A 22,919-nucleotide genomic window follows, 5' to 3' on the forward strand; every position below is an offset into this window, starting at 1 on the left:
GTTTCGGTCGCTTATCGGCGGAGAGCTGTTGCTTTTGCTATCGGAACAACACCATCATCAGCCGTCAAACGACGAGGAGCGCCGATAAGGATATTCTTAGACTAACGACGAGGGTTTGAGTACGGAGGGGGTGCTGCCAAATGGTTTTTTGAGGAAAAGTTTTGTTTGAGTTTTTACTTGCCAAAGCAAAGACGCTGAAAGGCAAAGTGTTTAAAAAGCTCTTTGGCATAATTATTGAGCCATCAATCAATCAGGAATCTCAGTCTATAGAAAATGTTATGGTGTGTCGTTTGTTCAGGAAAAATAGAACTTATATAATTAATTGAATATAAATTTATAGACTATTTGCCCATCGATTGAAACGACACACCATTGAATTCACAGTTCCTTCCCCTTAAATTCAAATCCAGATCCAGCACCCAAACAAATACCAACAATCCGGTGCGTATCTTCACCCAGCAGTGTACATGACTTTATCGGATGCCCTTGTCGACATCATCCGGGGGGGGCGGAGTGCTCCCCACCGGAAACCAGTTAATTTGAATATCGACAGCAAAATGCAAACCACCTGCCAAAACGACAACGACAACTTTCATCGGAAAACGACTCGAGAGGGTACCATCCCCCCCTTCCAAACTTTTCCGAAGGGTCCGTATCGGTTTTGAATCAAGCTGCCAGCTGCCGGTTCTGTGTCGAGAAGGCCAATTTCACCCTAATTTGCATAAGAAGCGACACAATCCGGGAACGACTCGCCTCTCGATATCTCGATACTCGAAGGATATTGTCCCAAAGTAGTACCGCAGCTTGGTTTGGTGTTGTTTTTTGGTGGATGGTGTAGACGAACATTTACACGAAACTTTCCCCAAGGGGTGGGGAAAGGGATAAACCACGTGTTGTATCACATTACAGACACATGAGGCGGACCGAACAAGTTCATCACCAGCAGCTACCACGAAATTGAACCGCCGGAAAAACAATCGGTAAAGCTGAAAGTTGAAAAGTTTAGTCTATATCGTTTTGAGTGTGACTTCCAGCAAAGTTGATTGATTGATTGAAAGTATGAAAGAGAAGCGGAGGACTTATTTTTGGTTTTTTTTAGTTTGATAAAAATTTGTCTATCAGCAGTTTCCACGATTTCGCATTTTTTTAAATTTTCATTTTATGCTTTGGATAAAACTATTTCAAAAAATAGAATTTTGCAACATTAGCTTTCCAATGCAAGTCTCTATACAATTTTGTGGGCTGGTCATACAAAATGGGTTTTCAAAAAAATTATCGATTTGATGTCTTCAGCAAAGTTGGAGATTAGTATAAGTACTTTTCAGAAAAATAGAATCATGAAAAAATAACAAATTCATTATTTAACTTTTAATAATAAAATTTAAATTCCTAAAATACATATTCTATAATTTTCGAAATTTCTGGATTTTTTTTTTGAAAATTGAAGAAGACAACTTCTGAACCAAAGTGCATGATGGTGAAAAATCTGGTTTAGGAGATACAAATAAAAAAAAGTTTTTAAAGAATATTGAAAACCTGAACAAAGAAAATATTTAAAAAATATATATATTTTTAATTTTTTTATTTTTGTGTACCGTTTTTGAGTTACAGCTACTTTTCGGTATACATTTTGGTTTCATTTCGTTTTTCTACATTTTAAAATTCTTAAGGCAAAGGTACTCCTGAAAATAAATATTTTAAAATTTCTTAAAAAACATCCTACAAATTCTTCCTGGAACTTTGCAAATTCTGCAGCAATTAAAACCGATTTAAATGAATTTTTTTTTCTAATAGGGCCGTTGCATTTTTTTTTGAGTTTATGTCCCTCGAAAAATAAAAAAAAAATATAAAACTTGAAATAACAAGCCATAGTCTTTACATTAGAATGCAACACGTGTTTTAATATACGTTTTACAGTAGTTAGCAAACATTAGTTTTCAAAAATTGTAAGATTTGACGAACATTTTCTAATCTTATCTAATCTAACACAAACGCAGCCAGTCCGATGCAAGCATGCTGGACAGTCTTGTGATTAAATTACGCCCCAAGCACTTTTCTTGTCAATATAAATAATTGCAGTACATCCGAGAACACCCGAAAATGTAATACAAAAATTTATGCGGCCAGACCTACTGCGTTGTGTTTACCGCAGAGAGGATTCTGTGAACGGATCACATTTCACAGAATCTACAGGGGAGGAAGGATGCGTGGACATACCGTACAAAACGCTCAGAATCAGTTAGGTGTGGTGTGTTAGTGTAAATTTGGCAGATATATTATTATAGGGGTGAAAGTGGAATTGGGCGATTTGGGATTGAGGAACGGGAGAGTGGGAATGGGTAGGAGGGTTATTTATTTTATATTATAATAATTTAGGAAAATATAACCATCTAGCAAATAATGATGGAAAGATCTCACCAAGAATCTGCATATCTTCATAAGACACAACCAAATTGTGTCCCAATCGCCAGCATCTAAATCGTTATCCTTTTCAACGGCCGCATTAAATTAGCAAGGATTTCCTCGGCATCTGCGCGATTGAGGCTCTTACTCAGCTAAGCGACGTCTTCTCGGACATGCAGCAAATCATCAACGGCTCCTAGTTTTGCTAAATCCACAAACGGAATCGATACCCGGATATCTCTACCATGAGCACCTTTTCTACTAACACTCACAAGTTCATTCAAAACTAGCCAATAAGATTTTGACGGAAATCCTCAGAAGACGAAAAAACGCGGATCGAAAAGTCAAACCAACCGGTCGCGATCATAGCTTACTTCGATCCGTAAGATTTGACGAAAATTTTAGCGGAAAAAACTTTTTGCGTTACTAACATCGATAATAGAAAAAAAATGCAAAAGATTGGAAATTTGAAGTTTTTTGAAATGTTTTTTTGCCCTCTGATTTTTCGGGCCAACTTTGAAGGGGGTGGGAGGGGGTGGGGGGTTTGACAAAAGCTTTAATTAAAATTTGTAGCAGCCTAAGCCTTTAGTTTTGAACTGACGATTTCTCGGAAATTATTGGATAGTTAAATAAAAATTAATAGTTCCCCCTGAAGAAGGCGCCAATCAGCGCCGAAACGTCGGACACAGCATAAACAGCGTTTCACTTTGCCCAGACTGAGTAGCCGATCAAACTCAAAATAAAAAAAAAATATAGACAGAATAGACAATTTTTCTCATTTTATAGTTTAGACCAAATCATAAAATTACTCAAGTAAGTAAAATCAAGCACCGGAGAATGAGATGATTTTTGGACAACGATTGTTTTGGTTCATTTCAGTTAATTTTTACGATTAAAAACGCGTTTTTTTATTAATTGCCAAAGTGATAAGAAAAATTTTAAAACTGAAAAAAAGAAACTCTGACATAACTAACTGATAATGCAACGTGTTGTGTATTCATTGGGAAAAATAATTGATAATACAGCTGAGTTCAACTAATTGTCTTGTACATACCTAAATTATTAATTTCGAAATTTCGAAATCTCAAAATACAAAATAAGGGTTTGTGGTGGAATAAAAGCTAATCACAATAAATTTAATAATAAGATCAATGCTGAGATACACTTCTCCGAGTTAATTCTGTACATCTGTTGTAGAGTTTCAAAACGGCGTATATGTTTTATTTTTTTCACAGTTGAAATTTGCTCTTTAAATTAACAGGAAAAACATTTCTTGTGTTTAAAACAGAAAAAAAAAACATAAAATATCTTTTAAATTAGTAGTCACGGATTGACAAGTGGCTGAGAAAGTTTGCTGTCTCATTATCAGTACTGGATGGTGAAGGCCATGGTGCGGACGGTGGTTTTAGCTAGTTTAATTTGTGTGATTTTAAAAACATCATCTGGCAGTAAGTTCACAGCAGCAAATCTAGAGTACACAAAAATAACGTTTACATAACAGGTGCACAATGTGGCATAAAAGAGCCTCCACTTCGGACCCGCATCTATGGCGGATGGCCGGCAAGTTCTTGGCCGTGGCATGGTGCCGTTTTCCACCAAAGGAATGAATCGCCTTGGGAGTACGCTTGTGGTGCATCGATTATTACGGAGAAATTTGTGGTCACGGCACGTCACTGTACAGTTACTTTTCATAATGTAATGCTTGATGAAAGTCAAATAACAGTTAAGGTAGGATATACCAAACGAGACGCTTCAGATGGAATGGTTCAAACGTATCATGTGGTTAATGTAGTTAGACATCAAAACTATTCAAAAGGTCAAAATGATATCGCGTTGCTGGAAATAGGTGGAAAATTTACGTTCACGGAACCTAACGTGCAGCCAATTTGTGTATGGAATGGTGAACCAAATTTTGAAAAAATAGTTAATGGTGTAGGTTATTTGGCCGGATTGTTCAATGGGCAAGTAGATGATTTGCAAGAAATTACGGTCCCTATTATATCTTATGAGTCATGCAAGGCCAATTATTCACGTTATCGAAATTTCGTTCTAGACTCTTCCAAATTTTGTGGAGGCTATTTAAATGGAACCATGACGTCTAACGGGGATAGTGGTAATGGGTTGTACCTGAAAGTAGGAAACATATGGTTCCTCAGAGGAATTCTCAGTGTTGGGATTCCTGACGGCTACGAGTTATTCATGGATGTTGCACATTATCAACAGTGGATTGAAAAACACATTCCAGATTTCGGGAGAATTTTCCCAGCTGTGAATGTAACAAATCAATGCGGATTTAGAAGAATGCTTTCAATTCACAACGAAAGCATTCCAATCGGTTGGCCCTGGCATGGAGCCATGTTCTATCGATCCTGGAACGGTGAGCTCAAGTATCAATGTGGGGTAACGATTTTGACGGAATTCTATGTAGTATCTGCAGCTCATTGCACTTTGGACGGATATTTCTATAAATTACCAGCAAAGAGAATTTTTGTTAAAGTAGGATTGTCAAAGCTCAATGCTTCGGAACACGTACAGTTGCACCAGGTAGAACAAGTTATGCGGCACGAATTTTATTATAAAAGTAATCATGAAGATGACATTGTGTTGCTACAGTTAAAATCCAAAATAGTGTTTGAAGATCCTTACGTACATCCGATCTGCCTATGGAATGGTGAAATGTGGCTGAACAGGGTCGTCAACCAAACGGGGCACATCGCCGGTTGGGGTTATAATGAGAGAGGTGAAATATCTAACGAACTCCAGGAAGCATCCATGCCAATAGTGTCCAGAAGGACATGTCTGGATTCTGACCCTGACCACTTTCGTTTGCTTTATCGAGATCCCAAGACATTTTGCGCCGGCCACAAGAACGGAACAAATGCTGGTGCTGGAGACAGCGGCGGAGGACTTTATCTGAAGATTGGCGAGCAGTGGTTTTTGAGAGGAATTGTAAATAATATCAAACGATTCAATTCAACGTCTAACGACTTGACAAGCTACCTATTGCTATTGGATGTAGGATTTTATCAGTATTGGATTAGGGAAAAGATACCGTCGGATCAGTTTCCACCGCAGTAAAACGAAGTGAACATGAAAAATGAGTTTTCGCTTTTCGGGCACGATTTGCTATTATATATTTTTCATAAATTTGCTATTATTATTTTGTTTAAAGTTATGTAACAAAAAAATGATTTTGAAATACAGAATACATAACTTTCTACCATTGCTGTCAATTACGTTTTTTAAGTTCCGTCATCAGGAGTGACATTGGGTCTGGGGGTGAGATTGAATCATACAAAAATGCTGAAATTTGTATGACCCAATCTCACCCTCCAGACCCAATGTCACCCCTGATGACGGTTTCTATTTATTTACCCCAAAAAATAATTGTAATTATTTGAATTCATTTAAGTACTTGGTGACAAATTATCAAATGTCGGTTATCGTCACCATAATGCAATAATCAACAACATTGAAGCACTTTTAAAATGCTTTAATTCATTATACACACTAATTTATCATTACTGAATTCAGTAAAATTTACTGAAATCTGCACTACTGAAACTTTCAGTAAATGAAAACTTGCTGAAATTTCAGCAAATTTTTACAGCTCCATACAAATTTTAACTGAAGTTCAGCGAAAAACTAACTGAAAATTTCAGTAGTGCAGTTTTCAGTAAATATTAACTGAAAACAAACATCAGAATTTGCTGTGTATGCTAGTCACTTGTATGCATGGTAACAATATGTTCGGTAAAGATATTCAAAATGTAGTCATTATGTACTTCTTTCGCTTAGAATTCCAAAAAAACACAGTTTGTTAGTTTACTGTATCTATGAACATCATAATCAATAAAAATCGTAAAAAAATTTGAGACGTTCTGCTTTCTGAGCAAAAGAAAAAATTCTGCCATTTGAATTTCGACCTTTTGATGCAATCCCATATAGGTCATTCCACCTGAAGTGTGCAAGAAAAAAAATGCAAATTTGAAAATTACCATCTCCGATTCTGCTAAAATTTGGCAGAGCTTTTGAGACCATCAAAACATGCAAAAATCCCGAATTTCATCGAAATCGGACCACCCCCTAAATTTTTGTACCCTCCCAAAAAATCGACTTTTTGGCGATTTTTGAGCGAAACCCCTATCTTCAAACGACGATAACTCAGGAACCACAAATCTTAGAGGGTCGGTCTTAGACTCAATTTTGAAGGAAATTGGTCGTAGAATCTATTTCCGTGATCAAATATTTAAAACTTTAAAATTCGATATATCTCTGGAACGAAAAATATTCCTTTCTGTCGATAAGTGATTCTTATGTAAAATCGGACGGGGAATACGATGATGAGGTCAAATTAAAAAAATAAATAGGGCTGTTTTGAGATACGGCCCTTTAAAGCTTTCAATTGCGCAAAACGGGTAGAACAAATATTTTAATCTAAATATTGATCACGGAAATAGATTCTACGTCCAAATTTGAGTCCAAATTTCAAAATTGAGTCTAAGACCGACCCTCTAAGATTTGTGGTTCCTGAGTTATCGTCGTTTGAAGATAGGGGTTTCGCTCAAAAATCGCCAAAAAGTCGATTTTTTGGGAGGGTACAAAAATGGAGGGTGTGTTCCGATTTGGATGAAATTCGAAATTTTTGCATGTGGTGACATTGATTGGTTCTAGATTTTTCCGCAAAATGAAGAGTTAAAATTAAATACGTACGAAATGGTATGGAATCATAATACCTACAACGGTAAGTGTGATTCCATACCATTCCGTACGTATTTAATAGTTATAAAAAGAATGTAATAAACGGTTGAATTGATTTTCCAACTATTTAAAGCACGGTCAGAAACGATGTTGAGACGAATAACCCATAATTTTCTGCAAAAACAGAAATAATTGCCTGAACCCCTCTTCAGTTTAAGTGGAATTTAAGTCCTCAGCAATAAAATAAACTTTTTATTAATTTGCAGCTTGTAATGGTGATGAGTACAAGATTTAGTGTCAATGGGAACGTTATGTAAAAAAGGGCGCAGGACTTCATTTAAAAAAGTTGAAAAACAACTCAACAATCAGCAATTCCCCACGAAAACAGCATGGAAAAAAACAAAAGTGCTCAGATCGGGCTCAAAATTTTTTCTGGGGGTTCCCTGGCCGAAATAATTAGACCCGTATTTTTTTTTTGGCCATTAGGGTGACCTACGCCGTGTTAGGGTGGTCTGAAAAATTGCCATTTTCGTCGATTTTCGCAAAAACCACTTTTTTCGAAAAATCATAACTCCTCGCCATTTCAACCGATTTCAATTGTCTTATACGCAAATAAAAGGTGATAAGTTGGCCTTTCAAAGAAAAATAATAAGAAGTTTCAAAAATCTAACCTAACATATGAAAAGGTCGAATGAAACTTTAAAATGCCGTTTTGACGGTGTCTGGACCAAAGAGCCTATGTCTGGAAATATTTTTATCGGAATTCCCGGACATTTTTACATAACATACTAAAAAATGGGAGGAGTTCATTAACAGGATTCCGAGATATGATTTTTTGAAAATAAAATCCGTGTTTTTCGACGCGCCGCGCGCAAAAACGGGAAAATGACAAAATCGGCAAAAAATCAACTTTTTCCACTAAAACTGCGATAACTTTAAAATTTCAGCGATGACCTATAGATGTTTGGGTACCAAAATTTTCGCAATTAAATGACGCAACTTTTGGTACCCAGACATGCATAGGTCATCGCTAAAATTTTAAAGTTATCGCAGTTTTAGTGAAAAAAGTTGATTTTTTGCCAATTTCGTCAATCTCCGGTTTTTGCGCGCGGCGCGTCAAAAAACACGGATTTTATTTTCAAAAAATCATATCTCGGAATCCTGTTACTGAACTCCTCCAATTTCTTAGTTTGTTATGTAAAAATGTCCGGGGAATCCGATAAAAATATTTCCAGACATAGGCTCTTTGGTCCAGACACCGCCAAAACGGCATTTTAAAGTTTCATACGCCCTTTTCATATGTTAGGCTAGATTTTTGAAACTTCTTACTATTTTTCTTTGAAAGGTCAACTTATCACCTTTCATTTGCGTATAAGACAATTGAAATTGGTTAAAATGGCGAGGAGTTATGATTTTTCGAAAAAAGTGGTTTTTGTGAAAATCGACGAAAATGACCATTTTTCAGACCACCCTAACACGGCGTAGGTCACCCTAATGGCCAAACAAAAAAATACGGGTCTAATTATTTCGGCCAGGGAACCCCCAGAAAAATTTTGAGCCCGATCCGAGGACTTTTGTTTTTTTCCATGCTGTTTTCGTGGGGAATTGCTGAATATAAAAGTAACAAAAGAGTTGTTAAACCTCTTCTTTTGTTCACACCTGTACGACAAAATCATATTGCACGTGCATTTTGGGCCAAATTGATGCCACAATGTCTCACCTTTTGAACTTCACAAATCCCCAAAAAAAATTTCAATCCTGAGATATTCAATAAAAAAAAACTCCATGCGTGAAGTTTCAATCTTGTCGTGCTACCGTGACACACTCTGAAAATTTATGTTAGTGCGACAACTGGACAAAGGGATTCAAGGCCAGTACGCGTTTGACACACGTACCTGACCGACCACCGTAAACATTTTTAGTTATAACTCGAGACTTTGACAACCCTATTCAACGAAACTTCGGGACAATCCATGGAATTACAGTATGGATTTGCTGTGAAAAATATCCCATGGGATTTTCAACAGTGAATATCAGTTTTTATTTAATTTTGTTTCAAATATAAACAAACTTGATAAGCGAAACAACCGAAATCAATCACTACCCAGTTCCAAAAACATTTTCTGTAAGCCTTTTCCGCGCAGCTTCTCTAATCCGCCAAAATTCTCAACACAACTCGATTTCAATTTCCCGAGCTGATGGAAGGGGGGGTAGGGCGGGCTCGCTAACTTTTTCCGTAAATCAGCCCCGAAATGTCAAATGTGTTGTGCCAAATGCCATTCCGACCCGACCCGAAATGGCTGTTCCCCGTCAAGGAAGCAAAAGCGCAAACAACTCTTCCCGCTGCTCCTCCACCATCATCCTTCTTCTTTCAAGCTTTTTTTTCACTCCTCGGAAAAGCTTTCTCACGTACACCACATTCGCAGATTTTCCGGAAAAAGCAGGAAGAGGGAAGGGGGGGAGGTCGCGTGTAGATTTCCGGCCCCAAAAGCAGGAAATGATTGCAATTTATTAGGCACTAATTTGAAGTGAAATAAGCTTGCCAGCTCTCAGCCCGGTGTGTCGTGGAAATGTTTGTGCTTTTCTGGTGGGATGATTGTGCGAAAATCTGCGGCAAATGCAGAAATGTGATTTTCATGCGAGAGGGCTTCGTCGTATGCAAACGAGGACGACACACATCCTTCGCAGGGAAGCTGCGGGATCGACAAGGGGCAGGATTTATGGCCTGCAAAAAAAGGGAAGTAAAACGTCACAGAAGAAGTAGCTGACTAAGCCCCGAAAGACTGGAAGCGGCTGTTTGTTTGCAACAGTCATTTATCTTTTGGCGTGTATAAGCAGTTTATTCGACCTGACACAGTTGGTGGCTTTTTCAGCGATGTTTTTGAGTTGAGGTTTTCTGAAAGGATTATTTGAGTGCTTTTTTCGATTGCCTTTGAGATTTTACTGAGTGCAAGAAAAAAAAAATCAGATTTTCAAAGGAGATATTTTGACTATATAAGTTATTCATAAGGAAGGGTTCAAATTCAAATATTTACTCTACACCTGCAAGCAAAACGAGAAAAAAAAATCTTGAGGATCTTTTTTATAGCTGTCTGCCCATTTTTCCATCGCTGACACCGCTTTCAGACGGCTCTTCCAAAAATCCACCTAATTTACCAAATGATCCGTGCCCTTGCGTCTGCGAACCCATTTCTTTCGACACAAACCTCCCAAGAATCACTTCCCCCCAAAGACTGGATGCGATTTCCATTACGCATGATAAGAGACCGACCGTCGTGGAAGTCTTTTTTCCTCTTTTTTCCAATCAGCGTCTGCGAAGGTCTTTGGCAGCAATTCTTGGCAAAACGCCCTCCGAAAAATCAAAGCTCACCAGGTTTCTCCGCTTTTCATCTGCTGTAATCAGCTTACGTCGCTGCTGATGCTGCTGCATTAGTTCCAGGAGGGACTCCACCCAGCCCCCGAGGAGAGAAAAGCTCTCTTGTACCGAAGAATTGGACGAGAGTAATGGAGAAAGGCCTTTCGGTGTCGGTTTTGCAGGAAAGGAAAATGGTGAAAAAGGAATAAAGCACTTCGCAGGAAAATCAATACCCCGGCACCAGGTGGGGAATTACTTTCATTTTATTTTATTTCACTTTTGTTTCTCTTGTTTCATGATTGGGGTCTTTTACCTTTTGGTTCCTACCTCTGGGAGAATAAAAATCTACTCAAGACATGATCTGTTTCATGGAACACAAAATATAATATATAATATGAATTGTGCTATTTGATGAACATGAAAAGAGCGTCAATCTTACATTAATTTAACCATACATTTTGAAAATTACCAGAATTATCAAATTGACTTAAATTACCTAAACACTTAAATGAGCTAAATAACCTAAATGACCTAAATTACTAAAATGACCAAAATGATCAAGATGATCAAAATGATCAAATGGCCAAAATGACCAAAATGGCCAAAATGACCAAAATGACCAAAATGACCAAAATACTCAAAATGACCAAAATGACCAAAATGACCGAAATGATCAAAATTCCCTAAATGACCTAAATGTCCAAAATTACAAAAATAACCATAATTACCAAAATTACCAAAATTACCAAAATTACCAAAATTACCAAAATTACCAAAATTACCAAAATTACCAAAATTACCAAAATTACCAAAATTACCAAAATTACCAAAATTACCAAAATTACCAAAATTACCAAAATTACCAAAATTACCAAAATTACCAAAATTACCAAAATTACCAAAATTACCAAAATTACCAAAATTACCAAAATTACCAAAATTACCAAAATTACCAAAATTACCAAAATTACCAAAATTACCAAAATTACCAAAATTACCAAAATTACCAAAATTACCAAAATTACCAAAATTACCAAAATTACCAAAATTACCAAAATTACCAAAACTACCAAAATGACCAAATTATCAAAATGACCAAAATAAACAAATTGAACAGAATGCCCAGAATTACCCCAATGACATAAAAGCCCAAAATGACAAAAATTACCAAAATGACCAAAATGACCGAAATGACGAAAATGACCCAAATGACCAAAATGGCCAAAATGGCCGAAATGACCAAAATGACCAAAGTGACCGAAATGACCAAAATGACGAAAATGACCGAAATGACGAAAATTACCCAAATGACCAAAATGACCAAAATGGCCAAAATGACCAAAATGACCGAAATGACCGAAATGACCAAAATGAACAAAATGACCAAAATGACCAAAATGACCAAAATGAACAAAATGACCAAAGTGACCGAAATGACCAAAATGACGAAAATGACCGAAATGACGAAAATTACCCAAATGACCAAAATGACCAAAATGGCCAAAATGACCAAAATGACCGAAATGACCGAAATGACCAAAATGAACAAAATGACCAAAATGACCAAAATGGCCAAAATGGCCAAAATGACCAAAATGACCGAAATGACCAAAATGACCTAAATGACCAAAATGACCTCAATGACCGAAACGACCAAAATGACCAATATGACCAAAATGACCAAAATGACCGAAATGACCAAAATGACCAAAATGACCAAAATGACCAAAATGACCAAAATGACCAAAATGTCCAAAATGACCAAAATGACCAAAATGACCAAAATGACCAAAATGTCCAAAATGACCAAAATGACCAAAATGACCAAAATGACCAAAATGACCAAAATGAACAAAATGACCAAAGTGACCGAAATGACCAAAATGACGAAAATGATCGAAATGACGAAAATTACCCAAATGACCAAAATGACCAAAATGGCCAAAATGACCAAAATGACCGAAATGACCGAAATGACCAAAATGAACAAAATGACCAAAATGACCAAAATGGCCAAAATGGCCAAAATGACCAAAATGACCGAAATGACCAAAATGACCTAAATGACCAAAATGACCTCAATGACCGAAACGACCAAAATGACCAAAATGACCAAAATGACCAAAATGACCAAAATGACCAAAATGACCAAAATGACCAAAATGACCAAAATTACCAAAATTACCAAAATGACCAAAATGACCAAAATGTCCAAAATGACCAAAATGACCAAAATGACCAAAATGACCAAAATGACCAAAATGTCCAAAATGACCAAAATGACCAAAATGACCAAAATGACCAAAATGACCAAAATGACCAAAATTTCCAAAATGACCAAAATGACCAAAATGACCAAAATGACCAAAATGACCAAAATGACCAAAATGACCAAAATGACCAAAATGACCAAAATGACCAAAATGTCCAAAATGACCAGAATGGCCAAAATGACCAAAATGACCAAAGTGACCAAAATTACCAAAATAACCAAAATGACAAAAATGACCAAAATGACCAGAATGGCCAAAATGACCAAAATAACGAATATGACGAAAATGATCAAAATGACCAAAATTACTAAAATGACCAAAATGATCAAAATTCCCTAAATGGCCAAAATAACCAAAATTACCAAAATTACCAAAATTACCAAAATTACCAAAATTACCAAAATTACCAAAATTACCAAAATTACCAAAATTACCAAAATGACCAAAATGACCAATATGACCAAAATGACAAAAATGATCAAAATGTTCAAAATTACTAAAATTACTAAAATTACTAAAATGACCAAAATGACCAAAATGACCAAAATGATCAAAATGTCCAAAATGACCAAAATGACCAAAATGATCAAAATGACCAAAATGTCCAAAATGATCAAAATGACCTCAATGACCTAAATGACCTAAATGACCAAAATGACCAAAATGTCCAAAATGACCAAAATGACCAAAATTACCAAAATTACCAAAATTACCAAAATTACCAAAATTACCAAAATGACCAAAATGACCAATATGACCAAAATGATCAAAATGTCCAAAATGACCAAAATGACCAAAATGATCAAAATGACCAAAATGTCCAAAATGATCAAAATGACCTCAATGACCTAAATGACCTAAATGACCAAAATGACCAAAATGTCCAAAATGACCAAAATGACCAAAATGACCAAAATGACCAAAATGACCAAAATGACCAAAATGACCAAAATGACCAAAATGACCAAAATGTCCAAAATGACCAAAATGACCAAAATGACCAAAATGACCAAAATTTCCAAAATGACCAAAATGACCAAAATGACCAAAATGACCAAAATGACCAAAATGACCAAAATGACCAAAATGACCAAAATGACCAAAATGACCAAAATGTCCAAAATGACCAGAATGGCCAAAATGACCAAAATGACCAAAGTGACCAAAATTACCAAAATAACCAAAATGACAAAAATGACCAAAATGACCAGAATGGCCAAAATGACCAAAATAACGAATATGACGAAAATGATCAAAATGACCAAAATTACTAAAATGACCAAAATGATCAAAATTCCCTAAATGGCCAAAATAACCAAAATTACCAAAATTACCAAAATTACCAAAATTACCAAAATTACCAAAATTACCAAAATTACCAAAATGACCAAAATGACCAATATGACCAAAATGACAAAAATGATCAAAATGTTCAAAATTACTAAAATTACTAAAATTACTAAAATGACCAAAATGACCAAAATGACCAAAATGATCAAAATGTCCAAAATGACCAAAATGACCAAAATGATCAAAATGACCAAAATGTCCAAAATGATCAAAATGACCTCAATGACCTAAATGACCTAAATGACCAAAATGACCAAAATGTCCAAAATGACCAAAATGACCAAAATTACCAAAATTACCAAAATTACCAAAATTACCAAAATTACCAAAATTACCAAAATGACCAAAATGACCAATATGACCAAAATGACAAAAATGATCAAAATGTTCAAAATTACTAAAATTACTAAAATGACCAAAATGACCAAAATGACCAAAATGATCAAAATGTCCAAAATGACCAAAATGACCAAAATGACCAAAATGACCAAAATGTCCAAAATTACCAAAATGACCAAAATGACCAAAATGACCAAAATTTCCAAAATGACCAAAATGACCAAAATGACCAAAATGACCAAAATGACCAAAATGACCAAAATGACCAAAATGACCAAAATGACCAAAATGACCAAAATGACCAAAATGTCCAAAATGACCAGAATAGCCAAAATGACCAAAATGACCAAAGTGACCAAAATTACCAAAATAACCAAAATGACAAAAATGACCAAAATGACCAGAATGGCCAAAATGACCAAAATAACGAATATGACGAAAATGATCAAAATGACCAAAATTACTAAAATGACCAAAATGATCAAAATTCCCTAAATGGCCAAAATAACCAAAATTACCAAAATTACCAAAATTACCAAAATTACCAAAATTACCAAAATTACCAAAATTACCAAAATTACCAAAATGACCAAAATGACCAATATGACCAAAATGACAAAAATGATCAAAATGTTCAAAATTACTAAAATTACTAAAATTACTAAAATGACCAAAATGACCAAAATGACCAAAATGATCAAAATGTCCAAAATGACCAAAATGACCAAAATGATCAAAATTACCAAAATGTCCAAAATGATCAAAATGACCTCAATGACCTAAATGACCTAAATGACCAAAATGACCAAATTGACCAAAATGTCTAAAATGACCTAAATGACCTAAATGACCTAAATGGTCAGAATTACCAAAATTACAAAAATGTATCTCGTCTGTCACTCTCTTCCATTATCAGAAAAATAACATTTTTTTCATATCAGTGACAAACCTTTCTCCGTTTGGATCACTCAGCCCAAAGTGTCCCATTCCGTGAAGTCCTGCGCAATAATTTGCAACCGTTTCGCAACGGGACACATATCAATTTACCGGTCCCGGGGCGGAAATTCCATTATCTCCCGTGGAGTGGTCCATCGTTTTTCACCTGACGACGCCCGTCGTCGTCGTCGCCATGTTTACGTTTTGCCCGGAGACGGTCAACGGTGTTTCACCTGACGCAGCCTACCAGGGGGAATTAGCTTCCGTTGACTGGTGAAGGCTCTAGGTTGAATGTAAATGGTCCATTCATTTACCGTAGCAGAGTCAACCATCCCATCTGGTGATATGGGGGCAATCGATTGGCTTCCTGTGCACTTTCCATTCAATTCTTTGAGGTTTCATCGGTGAAGGGGTTAATGAAACGACGCAGTTAGTTGAAGTCCGTGATTGAATTGTGGTGCTGACAGCAAGTTAATGTTTATTTAGTGAAACAATTTGTAGCCATGGAAAATTTTCAAAATAAAATTGCCTAATGATTTGGGTCAATAAATCAAAATTGAAACATAAATCATACTTTCCCCCTCCCTGTACAAACAATTTATACAAACAACCACACACATGGGATTCATTCAGTTGAGCAAACATCGCACTGATTGAATAGCAGCACCATCGTTGCGGTTTGCAGCTGATAAATTTAATTACACTGCAATAATTACGACCGACACGGACCTGGTCCGGTGGTCATTGGAGAGCTAAACATAGGTTATTATGATTCCAAGCGCAGAGATCGTGTTCAATTGTCGAGATAAAACGGTTCCGGGGCCTCCTACTCCCTGCAGTCGGTAGTGTTTGATTTGTTGAACAACACGAACACATAAATGCAATTATGCAGGTTGATTTGCGCCGTTAAAAGGTTGCAATTAGTACATTTTACGTGTGTGGGGAAATCGAATTATTCTAGATTTGTGGTGATTAATTTAAAGTTATGCTTGATTACTTTCAAGGGTTATGTTTACCTTAATTTTGAAAGATCAACCAAGTTTTCTACAAAGTGTTACTTTTTTTCTATGGCTTTTGCTTTTTACAAATTTTAAAACTGTCAAATTAAAAAAAAACAATTGAAGATTTGAAGATTTGAAGATTTGAAGATTTGAAGATTTGAAGATTTGAAGATTTGAAGATTTGAAGATTTGAAGATTTGAAGATTTGAAGATTTGAAGATTTGAAGATTTGAAGATTTGAAGATTTGAAGATTTGAAGATTTGAAGATTTGAAACCCATGAGGGATAGGTGTTTTGAAAATTTAATCTAGATTTGAAGATTTGAAGATTTGAAGATTTGAAGATTTGAAGATTTGAAGATTTAAAGATTTGAAAATTTGAAGATTTGAAGATTTGAAGATTTGAAGATTTGAAGATTTGAAGATTTGAAGATTTGAAGATTTGAAGATTTGAAGATTTGAAGATTTGAAGATTTGAAGATTTGAAGATTTGAAGATTTGAAGATTTGAAGATTTGAAGATTTGAAGATTTGAAGATTTGAAGATTTGAAGATTTGAAGATTTGAAGATTTGAAGATTTGAAAATTTGAAGATTTGAAGATTTGAAGATTTGAAGATTTGAAGATTTGAAGATTTGAAGATTTGAAGATTTGAAGATTTGAAGATTTGAAACCCATGAGGGATAGGTGTTTTGAAAATTTAATCTAGATTTGAAGATTTGAAGATTTGAAGATTTGAAGATTTGAAGATTTGAAGATTTAAAGATTTGAAAATTTGAAGATTTGAAGATTTGAAGATTTGAAGATTTGAAGATTTGAAGATTTGAAGATTTGAAGATTTGAAGATTTGAAGATTTGAAGATTTGAAGATTTGAAGATTTGAAGATTTGAAGATTTGAAGATTTGAAGATTTGAAGATTTGAAGATTTGAAGATTTGAAGATTTGAAGATTTGAAGATTTGAAGATTTGAAGATTTGAAGATTTGAAGATTTGAAGATTTGAAGATTTGAAGATTTGAAGATTTGAAGATTTGAAGATTTGAAGATTTGAAGATTTGAAGATTTGAATATTTGAAGATTTGAAGATTTGAAGATTTCGATTATCAGTTCCTGTTTTTTTTAACCATCAAAGGCTATATTCGTATGTCTTATTTCATCACCCAATATTACCTCAATTAAGTAATTACAATATTATTACCCCCACCTCTCCCCAACTACCCCATTTCTGTGTACACAAATAATTGCATCCAACACAAATATATATTCATCATTTTCCTTCCGAGTTGGCAAACTACACCGCACTGTAAGCTCGCCCACGCAAACTGTTTACACAAATTAGCATCTTGCGCCCTCTCCGTGACGACAGTTTCGAACGAAAACAACAACAACAGTAAATCGAATGCAGGGCGCCACGCGATCGGATTTCCTGACAGCTGTGTGATTTGTTTACGCGCAATTTCCTAAAATAATGCAGTAAATTTAAGGCGAATGTGTGACCACGACAAAATTTTGTTTAAAAAGATTTTTTAATTTTTTTTTATAAAAGCTTCAAATTCTAAAAAAAAATATATTTTTATTTGAAACTCACTTTTGACACACCGTGCTTTCAACCCACCCTGACCTGCCTTTCCAGACGAAATTAAGATGAAATGTTTTGGCAAACTGCAGCGGCAGCTGTTGCGGTTGCATGTGCAGCACAGCACAGCGGTGCTAAATCAACAATTTTCTCCTTCATTTCCATTACCAACTTCAAACGATGCATTTGCACCACCACACAAGAGCCAAACCCTGCGGCAGCTTGAGGTTAAAAATGCTAGAGAGGAAAGTAAACTCACGTGTGGAAAATTCGATTTTTCTTTGGGTGGAATAACATTTTTTCAGCTTTTGCTGGAACTGGAATCGTGTTTTGATAATTTTTTGATTTTTATAGTTTTATATATAATGAGCCAAGAAAAACTAAAAGTCCAAAAAATCCAAATTCAATACTAGATGCAAAATCTACCCAACTTCATCAAGTTCACTTACAAACAAACTCTCATATGGAGTAAATATGTCCCAAACTTTGAGAAAAGGGATAACCTTTCCCTAAAAAACTCCTTTTCTTCATTATTTTCATACCATTTTAACTCAATTTTACGAGCACAGAGGAATTCCAATTCGGAAAAAGAAGGTTCTTGAGAATCTTTCTCTCGGAATTCCTCAAGAAAAAAAAATAAGCCAGAAGGATACACGCCCTAACTTTTGCTTTAACCCAGGGCGGTGGTGGTTGGCAGACAAAACTTTTAACACAAGTCCAGCAAAAAAAAAAGCTTGGCTCGGACACAAAAAGCAAAGATTTTTCCCTGACCCACCACAGGCGCTATGGTGTGGTAGCTGGCTGCTGCTGGAAATCCGACACGGACTTGCGAGGAAAAACTTATGGTTGGTTAAAAAGTAGCAAGGAAACAAAGCAAACCCCCCTTACAAACAATAATAGTAATAATAATAGCACAGAAAAGTCTGCCACAACAAAGGGATTGGACAAACCAGAAAAGGAACGTGAAAAAGAAAAGGGAAAATAGTAACATCAGAAAGAAAGTAGCGAAAAAAGGCTTGCCGAGAAAACTCAAGATGGCAAAGTTTATAATACAAATTGAATGCTGTTGAGAGGCGCTTTTCAACTTTTTTGGTGTGTCCACTTCCCGCAAAGAAAAAACAGCCCAAAAGAAAAACAGCTTCTCGCAAAGAAAAGGACGCGTGGGTTTTGACCGAAAGTTGGGGGGCCTTATGAAGGGAATTAATTATAAATTCATGGCAAAACGTCGGCTTAGTGTTTTGCTTTGGTTAGCGAAGGGAATAAATGGGGGTGGGAGCGGTATTTTACTAAACTGCCATCGAGTTGATTGTTATTGTTTGTAGACAATCGAAGAAGTTGTGGGGGGGTTCATAATCCCGAGCAGGGGTAAATAACACGGGAATACCATATTTTAGTATTACTTGGTATAATAACAAATACCAAAATGTGCCCTTGATTGCCCAGTAATAGATGGTATAATACCATGAAATCAAACCAAAAAACTGTATGGGGAAGACCAAAGCAATACCAAAACGTGCCATTCCAAGGGCAAATGAATACCAGACAAAAAACAACTTTCTGGGTAAATAAAAATCTCATTGGACAAAAAACAATGAGAATTATTTATAGGATTACAGCGGGAAATTCAATTTGGTTAATGGGATTGCAATGAGAAATGGGTAGAATTTTGATGCTATATTTAAATCCTTCGAACAGGCAGTGCGTGGCCGAATGGTTACGCTGTCCGCTTTGTAAGCGGATGATTCTGGGTTCGATTCCCATCTGCTCCAACCTTCCATCGGATGAGGAAGTAAAATGTCGGTCCCGGCCTTGGTTGTTAGGCCGTTAAGTCATTCCAGGTGTAGGAGTCGTCTCCATGCCATAAGTACAAACAACACACCAAACCAAGCCTACTCCGGTGGAATCGCTGGCGGCGGTTGGACTCGCAATCCAAAGGTCGTCAGTTCAAACACTGGGGTGGAAGGTTCCTTGGAGTAGAGAGAGGTTTGGGTGCTCTCCCCATTCAAGCCTTCGGACTCCTAGGTTCGAGCAGAAACTTGCAATAGAGACCACAAAAGACCCGGGGGTCGTTAATGTGGATGGTTTGATTTGAACAGGCAGGAAAACGAAGTCTTGCTTGGAGAGCCAAAAAATATCAGGTAAAGAAAACTAGAGGAATACTGGAATCGAACTCATGACAGGTAAGGTGCAGACACCATTTTAGCTACTCGTTTACCAACTGAGCAATCAACGCTTGTTGAAAACGAGCTGCTGCTGCATCAACATCTTTTAGCTGCAGGCAAAAATATCAGGAAATTCAAAGAAAGAGAAACAAACTAAACCAGAACGAGTAAGGCTATATCCCAGGCGGCGTGGCATTTTTCGTGGGATTTTCGAGTATGCATGATTCCGGCTGAATAGGATTCAACACAAATCCAATATTAAAAGGATTTTAAAACGCACATGCATACCAACATTTTGGTATTGAAAGAGTTATTTTATCAAATTTTCAAAGATTGACATTTTTAAGTTTATTGATAATGACGAAAAAGACACACAATGTTACGTAAAATCCATTATAAAATTGTATATTTTTAACGTTAAAACTATTGTTGTCGTAAAGTTAATCGTCTAAGTATATAAATGTTTTTCTTATCATTTTCAAATGTATCAGCATATTTTTAAGAATGTTAAACATCATTTAAATTAGATTTTTTTATGGATCACCTTTATATTAAAATATTTTTATTTAAAATACCTTTACAATACCAACAATGTATGATATTCCCTAATTTATAAAGATCATTAAATGACTTTTTTAGACCAAAATAAAATAGTTGGCTTTAATTTGGAGTAGATTTGTAATTTTAAGTATGCAAGTAAGTAACAGTATGTCAAAATTCGACATTTCCTAAAATTTGCCCAATAATAAAACAATACCATCATTTGGTATAATACTACAGATTGGTATTAACATACACTTTTTTTCAAGGGCTCGCGAAAACCAAAATTTGGTATTGATACCATTGAATGGTATTATTTTGCATTTCCCTTGTTATCTACCCATGCTCGGGATTGGGAGATGTTCTGAGAAAAATGTAAAATTGTTTTCATTAATCTTTGTGAGCAATCGATTCGCTACAAAAAAGATGAATAATATTTACTCAATGTTTTAATCAACGTCAGACAAGTTTTATTTTCTGAGACCAAAATATATGATTTAAATGGATATTAATCTGCCAAATCGCACCAAAAATAATATAAAAAGTTAGCCAATACTAATTATATATGATATCAAGCTGACTTTGAAGTTATCCCAAAACTGAAGTTGAAACAGTTTCCTTAACTCATATTTTAGCATTAATTAGCCAATGAGCAATTCTCTACGAAATCTACGATTTCGACCATTTTTAATTTGTTAGCAGTCCATACAAAAATGGTACGTAAATATTCCAAAATCTGTAACTTTTAAAGAAATTTCCTTATAAATTTTGTGTCTTCGATAAAATTGTTGGTATTGATGAGGACTATTCAGAAAAAATAAGTACGCGGAAAAAGCCGATTTTTAATTTACTTTTTTTTCACAAAAACTCAATTTTCCAAAATATGACACATTCGTGATTTTTTATATGTTTTAGGGGACCAAAATCCGCACCTATTGACCTATTGACCTAATTTTTTAATGTAAATTTGAAAACTACTGAACAGATTTTTTGATAAAGTGCCTTGTTTTCAAGATATTTCCATTGAAAGTTTGATTTTAGCGAAAAATTTGCAGGTTTTTTATTTTTAAAAATATTTACCATGAGTGACCATTTCTGAAGCTATTTTTTTAATAGTTCAGAAAATTTGATATAAAATTGTCATAGAGATATTGAAAATTGTACATCTGATTGCTGAGAAACAGCGGTTTAAAGAAAAAGAAACAGGAAAATTGAAATTTTCCAAGTCTCACTCAAACAATCATCCATTTTGTAATGCCGATGTCTCAGCAAGTTATGATCCGATTTTCAATGTGAAACAAAAATTCTCCAATCTCTTCGACAAAAATATTTTGGAAATTTTGGAAAAAAGACTAACATTCCAAATGGGCTTTAGATTGAATTTTTGGGCATTTTAAAATGTTAGTCTTGATTTTAATTTTTTTATTTAATTTTTCCCCTGAAACATCAAAAAATCTCGAAAATCTAAAAATACAGATTGTTTGAAGTTGAGTTTATGTGGAATACCTATTTTTTACCTATTTTTCCTGAATAGTCTCATCAACCTTTTTTTTGTGTGGACAGCTGCCAAAATTGTATGGGTGAATCAAACACAAAATGGCTTCTTTGGGCATAGGGAAGGCCCCCACAAAGTTTGAGCCAAATAAAAAAAAAACACAAATAAAATCCATTTCTGGTTTTTGCAGAGAATTGTTCCAATGCCAAAAATTTAGTGTTCAATTAAAAAGTAAATTATATGAAAGTAAGGTTCCGAAAAAAATATTTTAATCGCCTACCTTAAAACAAAATGACGCTTCCATAATTCACAGACAAATTGGATTAAAGAAATTTTTTGTAAACAAGTTCTGTAAAAAATATAAGATATGAATCGATATTAGCAGAGATATGGCAAATTTCATAAAATAGAAAGTTACTTAGATACTTCAAAATTCCAAGAATTGATTCCCTTTTTCCTACAAAAAACTTTTCTTTAACCTTCCTACGGTATTGGGGTCCTTTTCGGCCTTTTTGAAAATTTAATTTGCCATAACTTTTGCTATATACATGCTAAAGCCTTGAAATTTTCTGACATTAAATTTATAGTATAAATACACATTTCACAAAACAAACAAACCTTGGACGACCCCTAGGGGAGCGTCCATAAAAAAAGTTACTTTAAAGGTATTGGGGTCCTTTTCGACCCCAAACTTTAAAAAATCATCAAAAATCCAGTTTTTGACCGATTCCGGTTCTTTTGGTCACAAACGAAAGCTTAGAACGTCCCCTTTCCGAAACCGACCTGGAAA

At 35.2% G+C, this 22,919-nt stretch overlaps 2 protein-coding genes across 3 annotated transcripts in view; one reads left to right on the forward strand and one right to left on the reverse strand.

The window, feature by feature from the left end:
- The window catches only part of LOC120417727 (potassium voltage-gated channel protein Shaw-like), a 203,128-nt gene that overhangs the window by 167,140 nt on the left and 13,069 nt on the right, over nucleotides 1-22,919 (reverse strand). The gene's annotated exons all lie outside the window — the stretch shown is intronic.
- Nucleotides 3,763-5,509, forward strand: LOC120417720 (polyserase-2-like). Its single transcript, XM_039579870.2, has 2 exons — nucleotides 3,763-3,851; nucleotides 3,905-5,509. Exons 1-2 carry the CDS (start codon nucleotides 3,779-3,781, stop codon nucleotides 5,479-5,481), a joined length of 1,650 nt encoding a protein of 549 aa, XP_039435804.1. The 5' UTR covers nucleotides 3,763-3,778; the 3' UTR covers nucleotides 5,482-5,509.

The sequence above is a fragment of the Culex pipiens genome, chromosome 2, assembly GCF_016801865.2.
Source record: "Culex pipiens pallens isolate TS chromosome 2, TS_CPP_V2, whole genome shotgun sequence".
Taxonomy (NCBI): Eukaryota; Metazoa; Arthropoda; class Insecta; order Diptera; family Culicidae; genus Culex; species Culex pipiens.